Genomic DNA, 10,000 nt, shown 5'->3' with positions numbered 1-10,000 from the left:
CAGGTCCCCAGTTTCTCTGATGCTTTCAGTGGTCAGGACCCCCACAGAGCAGGTATTATAGGGGAGGTGGGTCATTCTCAGCACTGCAGCAACACTGATGGTGTGTTAGTGTGTGTTGTGCTGGTGCGAGTGGATCAGACACAGCAGTGCTGCTCGCCAGCAGGTCGCCAGTCCATCGCAGGGCAGACAGACAGACAGACACAGACAGTCACTCACACACTCACACCCAGGGGCAGTTTAGCATGTCCAATTGGCCTGACTGCATGTATTTGGACTGTGGGAGGAAACCGGAGAACCCGGAGGAAACCCACACAGACACGGGGAGAACATACAAACTCCACACAATCGAACCCAGGCCCTCCTCGCTGTGAGGCGACAGCGCTACCCACCACGCCACCGTGCCGCCCAAGGTCCCATATGTGAAGGGTGGAAAGGAAATAGTCGATATTTATCGACTTTGAGATAATAACACCCTGCAGTCTGGACGCCTAAACTCTGTGTAGTAAATCGCGCTGTGATTAGTATAAAAGACTCTGCAATCGTTTAAGACTTGCTTATATAGGAGGGACAGTAGATTAGGGCATAATGTTGTTTTTTAGTGATTGCTTCATGTTTCACTGTCCAATATTCTGGACAATGGAAATTAAGCACATGAAATCTGCCCGATTTTGAAAACGAAACATATCTATCATCATCAGGACATCATGAAATGTTATTTCAGACCCAGAGAAGAGTCATTTCTGTCTAAGACAGTGAGGTAGAACATATAACATATACGCAGTATGTGTAATATTACATATACATCATGTAATCTATGTCGTGTAGCTTATTTAATGAATTGTGACGGATCTCAATCGTTACAACCATTTGTTAATTTTAGATACAGTAATGTAAATCAGTGCTTTGTGTGAAGCCCTTTGTTTACTGTTATGACATAAAACCAGTATGAAAATTATTTAGTATTTTAGAAGCCGTTCATGCAAAAGTCCAGGGAGTTACTGTACGTACAGTAAACACGGGAAGAGTTCAGTGCTTGCTTTGTGTTTTGTTATGTTGGTAGAGACAGAGAGGAGATACATTTCCCAGTAAATATAAAAATCATGTTATTTCATAAGCAGCAGAAATGTGTTTCGTATTAAATAGTTTTTTCATTGTTTGTTCCGGTATCCAGTCTCGGGGCTGAGGAGGTTAAATCACGTTGCAGCGGAGCTCCATGTTATGCGTGCATGTCAATACCAGGTGTACTCCTGGCAACGTTCAAGCAATAAAAATAAGTGACACTCAACCTGATGTTTTATGGTTGGCTGAATTTAACCAGTCATGCTGCTGGTGCTTGGCCCCCTGTCAGAATTATGCGCTCCATTTGCCAAAATGTATTCTGAGCTGAGCTGCTCTGCTGTTCTGTTATTTCTCATGTGCCGTTATTAGCAGCTGCTCTTGCTGCAAGAATAATATCAACTCAGCCAAAGTCCACTTGGAAATTGAGGACGACCTTCTTTTTTTTGAAGTTTTTTGTGCACACCTGAGTATGGGTGGAGCGCAAACAGCCAGGTTTATTGGTGGAAAAAAAAAAAGCAAACAAGGTGGGTGTTACAGCAACTTTACACATGACCAAAGAGCTGAACATTCCCGCTAAATCTGCTGTTCACGCTCCGTGCGGTGATGCAGGCAGCCATGTGACACCATGTAGAGTCAGAGGAGGAGCTCGGAGCAGCCGATGCCTTGATCAGGAGTCCTGCTCAGCAAGCAGCCCCGCGCTGCAAACTCAAACCAGTGGGTCGTTTTGACCAAAAAGATTTCATCATGTGATCATTTTAACTTACCGTTATACTGTTATGTCATTTGTACCAAGCCTGGACCGAACGTGTGGGTCCACGTCTTGGACGGTTTCAGTGCTTGTATGATCCGCTGCCTCCTCCACAGACCAAAGCATCCCTTTTCCCACCATGAATTGACTTAAAACGGGGACTATTTTATTGCGATTTTATTGAATCTGTTTTAAGCTGGGGTGGCAGGGGGGCACGGTAGCGCTGTCACCTCACAGCGAGGAGGGCCTGGGTTCAATTCCCTGGCCGGGAGACCGGGGTCCTCTCTGTGTGGAGTTTGCATGTTCTCCCCGTGTCTGCATGGGTTTCCTCCAGCTTCCCTGGTTTCCCCCCACAGTCCAAAGACATGTAGTCAGGCCAATTGGACGTGTGTGTGTGTCTGTGTGTGTGTGTGTCTGTGTCTGTCTGTCTGTCTGTCTGTCTGTCTGTCTGTCCTGCAATGGACTGGCGACCTGTCCAGGGTGTATCCTGCCTTCTGCCCGAAGACTGCTGGGATAGGCTCCAGCGCTCCCTGCAACCCTGACGGAGAAGCAGCTTAGAAAGTGTGTGTGTGTGTGTGTGTGTGTGTGTGTGTGTGTGTGTGTGTGTGTTTTAAGCTATTGTATTGTGGCTTGTTATGGAAACCTTAACGAGAAATAGACTAGAGGTGGGTGACATGGCACAGAGATAATATTGCGCTACTTTAAGAAAAGTGAGTGAGTGTGTCTGTGTGTGTGTGTGTGTGTGTGTGTGTGTGTCTGTGTCTGTCTGTCTGCCCTGCGATGGATTGGCGACCTGCGACCTGTCCAGGGTGTATCCTGCCTTTTGCCCAATGACCGCTGGGATAGGCTCCAGCACCCCCCGCAAGCCAGAAGGAGAAGCGGCTTAGGAGATACTTCAAGAAACTTTTGCCATAAACTATATTTATTTTTCAGGCATCTGATCAGAAAACTGTGACCTGTAGAATGATTTTTATTCAGTATTTTAAATACTGTGTTGCACTAAATTTACTGAAATAGGACCAATTTTGCTCTGTTTATAATGAAACTTGTAGTTGGTCAGTGTCGACAAGCACTGATGATTCAAGATTCAAGAGTTTTATTGTCATGTGCACAGCAGAACAGACAGTTGCACTGTACAATGAACTTCTTACTTTGCTGTTCCTCCATTCACCGAATATAATCTTAAGAGAATAAAAAAAGAAAATACAAGACTAACTCTAAAAACAGTAGTAAAAAGCAAAGTAAAAAAATGTACAGTATGTGCAAAGTTGAAATAAAATTAAAGTTACATGTGCGTATGTGCAAATATGTGGAGCAGCTGTTCATAAAGTGCATCAAGTAACAGATGTAAACAGTAAACAATACTGTTCTGTGCAGTAATGGATGTAAACAGTAAACAATACTGTTCTGTGCAGTAATGGATGTAAACAGTAAACAATACTGTTCTGTGCAGTAATAGATGTAAACAGTGTTGTTCTAACAGCAGCAGGGCAGGTAAGGTGCAGTTGTTGAGTGGAAGGTTAAATCAGTTCAGACTGGGAGGGGGAAGAGGTAGTTAGTGAGGTGTTCACCAGCCTGATGCCCTGTGAATAGAAACTGGTCAGTCTAGTTGTCCTGGACTTCACACTCCTGTAAAATCTGCCTGAAGGTAGGAGTGTGAAGAGTGTGTGCTGGGGGTGTGCACTGTCCCTGATGATGTTTTGTGCTGTTCTGATGACCCTGGTGTGATAAATGTTGCACACAATATGCTCAGAAAAGCATTTTGTGTTGTGACTTAAATGTATCAATACATATTGTCATGTTGTCCAGCCCTAAAATGGACTCAACAGTTTCGTTGAGGTAGCAGGTAAAATAGTTGTAGCTCTCCGAAATCACAGCCCACTGAGAGATATATATATATATATATATATATATATAAAACAAACAGGTTCTAAGGAAAGGCATTAGCCCTGCTGTCCTGTCCAGTTGACATCCGTTTAAAGCTGATTTAGAGCACCTGCTGGAAGAAACAGGCATAATAAGTGCGTGTAGGAGCTTGTTGAATCACATTGACCCCTCACGTACCTTGTGGGTTGTAGAGTGGTGACTTTAATGCAGAGGAAAGTTGAGAAGTTGAGCTGTGCGTGCCGTTTACACGTGATGCAGAGCACAGCAGCTTCACCTGATGTGGACCTGACACTTCTGTTTTCACGAGGAGCACAAATAGTCTTTCTGGACCTGCAGCCAGCTTTGAAAATGGCTTTCACACTCGACCAAACCTCCCGAACTCGCATAGCAGAAGGTCCTGACATTAGACAGGGTCTCTGTGCCTTTCTCACGGCAGAGCGAAAGACTGGGCCTCTGACTGAAACAACACCACAGGCTGCTGATTCAGCAACTCGAGGAAGAATGTGCGAGTCGGTCTTCTCGCTCCATCACTGACTGACTCTCACTCCGTTCCTCCCTTTTCCTTCCTTTGTTTCTTGCGCTCCTTTGTCAGTTTTTACTTCTTTGTCCAGCCTTCATGTGCCCAGAATTGTGTGTGCCCATTTTCTGCCCACACCAGGTCGCAAGTCTCGTGAGCTTGACCTCGTGGATGTCAGCAGTTTCATGGTTTTGCTCAGGCAGCACTGAGATGTTTTGTTGAACAAAGAGGAGGATGGCTTTCTGCATGCACTGGGGTTTTCTTTCCCACGAAATCACCAGTGAGAGTAAATGTCTCTCTTTGTCTCTCTCTCTCTCCTGCTGTCCTCTTTTAGGTGATGTTGCTGCCCTCCTGCCTGAAAACTCCTTCAAAGGATCCAATAGTGACTTTGGTCAAATCGGTTTGGCTCTCTACAGTGGACTCTTTGCGTATGGAGGCTGGTACGTTCAGCACTAGAGTCACCTGTTTCAGCGACAGTATCACTGCTTATCATAAAGAAACCTTGTGTGGAAGTTCAGGAAAGTTTGCTATTCAAAACGTCTACTCATCCGTCCATCATACAATGTTCATATAAGGCAGAGGACTTAAAGGAGTGTTTAAAAGGGTGGAGAGCAAAGAATGCTTTAATCATGCAAAGGGTTCTGTAGTGTTCATGGTTCCTTATAGAACCATTTTCCTTACTAACTGCCTGTTTTAAGAGTTTAGGTTAAGAGCTAAAGTAATAGCTTAGTTTTCTAGTAAACAAGACATTTGGGCCCAGTCCCATTTCTTATTTTTACCCCTACCCCTTGTTTTTGAGCGTCTCTTTGAACTGAGTTACAGGGCAGTGGTTGAGATCTTCCCTCTGAAATGGGACCCTCAAATAAAAAGAGCATCACTTCATGAACAGCTACCTGTAGGCGACGCTGCCCGTCCGCGGTGACAGCAGAGGAAGGTGAAGTTCAGCCACCTCGGTTGCATTTAGGGCATCATGTATGTCTTCAAAGAGGGATGATCATTTATTATCGCCCACCTTTGATTCTTCAGTGATATGAAGCTGAATTCAGCTGTTCTTCAGCTTCAGAGTTTCCTGTTACACCTTAAATGGAGCAGCAGTTTTATTCGGGAGCTTCAGGTGTCAGAACTGCTGGACTGTTTAAGGTGGAACGGGTATTTTAGCCTATTTAGTGAGACATTAGCACTACTACCAGCGATTTGTATGCTTGTTGAAGAAACCATAATAATAAGAAGAAACAACATCAAACTAGGGTATTACAGTGGTTCTCATAACTCTCTGTGTGTGTGAGCCCCTAAAAAACCTCCACCCTACACATCAACGACGCCCTACCCCTCAGCATAAACACTCAAAACGGAGGGCTAAGGGCTAGCTGGTAGGGGCAAGGGGGGAAATGAGACTGGGCCTTGGAATTTTGTGCAAATTAAGATAATAATAATAATAAGTATAATACTTTTATTTATATAGCACTTTTCATGTCAGTGGCAGCTCAAAGTGCTTTACAGACAGGTGATAAAACACAAGAAATCATTAGAATTTATTTAGAAGAAAATAAAAAAGATCAAATAAGACGCTAAACCACGAGACGAGTTTTGATTAAATGCTGACTTAAAAAGATGTGTTTTCAGCTGCTTCTTAAAAGTGAGCACTGAGCTTGACTGTCTAATTTACATTTATGGCATTTGGCTGACGCTCTTATCCAGAGCGACTTACAATTTGATCATTTTACACAAGTAGGCCAAGGCGGTGTTAGGAGTCTTGCCCAAGGACTCTTAATGGTATAGTGTAGGGTGGTTACCCAGGTGGGGATTGAAACGCAGTCTAGAGCGTAGGAGGCAGAGGTGTTAACCACTACACTAACCAACCACCATAATAAAAGGTGGAATTGAGTTCCACAGTTTAGAAGCAAGAAACAAGCTCATCACTAATGAAATGGAACTCCTTACTAATCGCCTCTTTACTCTCTTCTTAATGAGCACCCTCCATCACTGTTGTTCCTGGAACACAAAGCTGCTTTTTCAGCCTTTGTTGTTTTCCGGTTCTCTGTGCTTGGGCTTTCTCTGGACTTTCTTTTTAAAGCTTTCACTGTATTTTTTTGTTTCTTTTTCCAGGAATTACTTGAATTTTGTCACAGAAGAAATGATAGAGCCATACAAGTAAGTGAGACCAATGAGACTTGCCTTGAGTTACGCAATTCAAATCTGATTAGCTGCTTAGGTGGCATTAGGTAAGCGACCTGCTTCTCACCGAGTGGCTGTCTGATATGAACCGGGTTGCAGCAGCTAAGTGAATGTGTTTCTGTGTGGGTGTGTTGCAGAAACCTGCCCCGTGCCATTATTATCTCCCTGCCCATCGTCACCTTGGTGTACGTGTTGACCAATCTGGCGTACTTCACCACCCTCAGCCCAGAGGAAATGCTGAACTCCGAAGCTGTGGCTGTGGTGGGTGTTCACACACTTTCATGCATATTCAGTTCAGTTCAATTAAACTTGGTCATTATACCAGAACACCGTGACTAACTGTTCACTGGTGCAGCAACACAAAGCAAAATAAGAGAACACATAATGCACATCACAAATGCTGAAGTGCAGGACAGCAACAAACAGTTTAGTGCAGAGCAGTGTAAGACGGTCCCATCGCTGTGCTGGTGTACAGTTACAGACTGTATGTCATCTAGAGATGCACAGTTTGCATTAGCCATCCTCTAGTCTTTCATTAATGGCCATTTTCTGACCACAGAGCTGCTCTTGGCTGGACATTTTTGTGTGGTGGTCCACTCACAACCTAGCAGTGACACTGACGTGTGTAAAATCTCCAGCAACACTGTTGTGTCTTACACACTCATACCAGCACAACACACACTACCGTGACAGTGTCACTGCTATGATGAGAGTGGGCCGTCACCTACCTAATATCTGGACAACAGCGGTCCTGTGTTCAGAAACTGACCAGTGATGACTACGGTAGAGGAGGGCTGATAAAGTATAGCAACAGAGGGCTATACAGTCTGTAATTAGACCTATAAGGAGGGTGTTTCTAATAAAGTGGCCGGTGAATGGAAGTAGTAGGTGGGTGTTTCTTATAAAGTGGCCAGTGAGTGGAAGTAGTAGGTGGGTGTTTTCAATAAAGTGGCCAATGAGTGGAAGTAGAAGGTGGGTGTTTCTAATAAAGTGGCCAATGAGTGGAAGTAGAAGGTGGGTGTTTCTAATAAAGTGGCCAGTGAGTGGAAGTAGTAGGTGGGTGTTTTTAATAAAGTGACCAGTAAGTGGACATAGTAGGTGGGTGTTTCTAATAAAGTGGCGAGTGAGTGGATGTACAGGGTGGGTGTTTCTTATAAAGTGGCCAGTGAGTGGACATAGTAGGTGGGTGTTTCTTATAAAGTGGCCAGTGAGTGGACATAGTAGGTGGGTGTTTCTAATAAAGTGGCCAGTGAGTGGCAGTACAAGATAGTCTGAGTGTAGTTCAAGGATTTCTTGTGAAGTTGCCAGTAAGTGGCTGTATGCCAGTACTAGGAAAGATGATGTGGACAGCAAGTGAATAATGAATTATGCATATGTGAGTTTCATTTTGTTTCTATCTGTTTGGTAGGACTTTGGAAACTATCACCTCGGCCCCATGGCCTGGATCATCCCTGTGTTTGTGGGACTGTCCTGCTTTGGATCTGTCAATGGCTCACTGTTTACGTCATCGAGGTAAGAGAATCACACAGATACACACAGACGCTCACAACAACCACCTACACACACACACACACACACACTTACACACAGATATATCTTAAAAAGATCTTGAGTAGCAGAGTCTCTTAATCGGATTGATTGGGTCATTTAGGCTGTGTTGATTTGATTAGCCTGTGTGCCAGTGTTGTTGTGCTGCAGACCGTCGTCCCCATTTCTCAGTAAACGCTGGTCTGGTTCTGCCTCAGGCTCGGTTCAGAATGCTAACTGTTGTTTTGGCTGCTGTATTGCCTTTCTCTGTCGTGCTCTCCTCACCATCCCTCTGTCTCTTTCTCCATCACTGTATACTTCCAGACTGTTCTTTGTGGGGTCACGCGAAGGACATCTCCCCAGCCTGCTGTCCATGATCCACCCAACCCTGCTGACCCCGCTGCCCTCTCTCCTCTTTACCGTAAGAGACTGAGACTAGCCACTATCATCACTTCCCATCAACACATATATTAAAGCCATGTTTAGCACATTTTGTTTACCTAAGATAAATTCATCTTAAAGCATCTCTCTTATCAAACACATGTATTAATCTATTTTAGCTAAAATAAATTCTATAGCCTCTACCTGTCAAACTCACAAATATTGCTCATTTTTTTAATATATGAGAGTTTATCATAGTATAAAAACATGTGATTCAGTTCCCCATACAGTCTGTTAATGGGATCTGAAATCAAAAAAGCCTGTTTTTGTTATGGCACAGAATCATACGTTCCTATTGACGGAAAGTTGTTTCAGCCCAGGCAGCTTTCTGTGCAGGCGCGATACAGGGCAGCCAATCAGAACAGAGCTCATTTACATATCAGTCTTAAAGGCACAGTGAGTGGAAGGAGAAGGTGGGTGTTTCTAATAAAGCGGCCAGTGAGTGGAAGTAGAAGGTGGGTGTGTCTAATAAAGTGGCCAGTGAGTGGAAGTAGAAGGTGGGTGATTCTAATAAAGTGGCCAGTGAGTGGAAGTAGAAGGTGGGTGATTCTAATAAAGTGGCCAGTGAGTGGAAGTAGAAGGTGGGTGTTTCTAATAAAGTGGCCAGTGAGTGGAAGTAGTAGGTGGGTGTTTCTAATAAAGTGGCCAATGAGTGGAAGTAGTAGGTGGGTGTTTCTAATAAAGTGGCCAGTGAGTGGAAGTAGTAGGTGGGTGTTTCTAATAAAGTGGCCAGTGAGTGGAAGTAGTAGGTGGGTGTTTCTAATAAAGTGGCCAATGAGTGGAAGTAGTAGGTGGGTGTTTCTAATAAAGTGGCCAGTGAGTGGAAGTAGTAGGTGGGTGTTTCTAATAAAGTGGCCAGTGAGTGGAAGTAGTAGGTGGGTGTTTCTAATAAAGTGGCCAGTGAGTGGAAGGAGAAGGTGGGTGTTTCTAATAAAGTGGCCAGTGAGTGGAAGTAGAAGGTGGGTGTTTCTAATAAAGTGGCCAGTGAGTGGAAGTAGTAGGTGGGTGTTTCTAATAAAGTGGCCAGTGAGTGGAAGTAGAAGGTGGGTGATTCTAATAAAGCGGCCAGTGAGTGGAAGTAGAAGGTGGGTGTTTTCAATAAAGTGGCCAATGAGTGGAAGTAGAAGGTGGGTGTTTCTAATAAAGCGGCCAGTGAGTGGAAGTAGTAGGTGGGTGTTTTCAATAAAGTGGCCAATGAGTGGAAGTAGAAGGTGGGTGTTTCTAATAAAGCGGCCAGTGAGTGGAAGTAGTAGGTGGGTGTTTTCAATAAAGTGGCCAATGAGTGGAAGTAGAAGGTGGGTGTTTCTAATAAAGCGGCCAGTGAGTGGAAGTAGAAGGTGGGTGTTTCTAATAAAGTGGCCAGTGAGTGGAAGTAGTAGGTGGGTGTTTTCAATAAAGTGGCCAATGAGTGGAAGTAGAAGGTGGGTGTTTCTAATAAAGCGGCCAGTGAGTGGAAGTAGAAGGTGGGTGTTTCTAATAAAGCGGCCAGTGAGTGGAAGTAGTAGGTGGGTGTTTCTAATAAAGTGGCCAGTGAGTGGAAGCATAAAGTAGGGGTTTCAAATAAATTGGTCAGTGAGTGGAAGTATAAGGTGGGTGATTTTAATAAAGTGGCCAGTGAGCAGAGCTGAGTGGAACAGCAACAATGT

At 44.3% G+C, this 10,000-nt stretch overlaps 1 protein-coding gene across 1 annotated transcript in view; it reads left to right on the top strand.

The window, feature by feature from the left end:
* slc7a5 (solute carrier family 7 member 5) overlaps positions 1–10,000 on the top strand; it is a 36,930-nt gene that overhangs the window by 19,882 nt on the left and 7,048 nt on the right. Inside the window, exons 3-7 of the mRNA XM_017698854.2 lie at positions 4,546–4,651; positions 6,318–6,362; positions 6,524–6,647; positions 7,795–7,898; positions 8,238–8,334. Coding sequence (XP_017554343.1) covers positions 4,546–4,651; positions 6,318–6,362; positions 6,524–6,647; positions 7,795–7,898; positions 8,238–8,334 — 476 coding nt within the window. The remainder of the gene's footprint in view (positions 1–4,545; positions 4,652–6,317; positions 6,363–6,523; positions 6,648–7,794; positions 7,899–8,237; positions 8,335–10,000) is intronic.

Source organism: Pygocentrus nattereri, chromosome 8 (genome assembly GCF_015220715.1).
Source record: "Pygocentrus nattereri isolate fPygNat1 chromosome 8, fPygNat1.pri, whole genome shotgun sequence".
Classification (NCBI taxonomy): domain Eukaryota; kingdom Metazoa; phylum Chordata; class Actinopteri; order Characiformes; family Serrasalmidae; genus Pygocentrus; species Pygocentrus nattereri.
The sequence above is the reverse complement of the archived record's forward strand: the minus strand, read 5'-3'. Positions and strand labels throughout refer to the sequence as shown.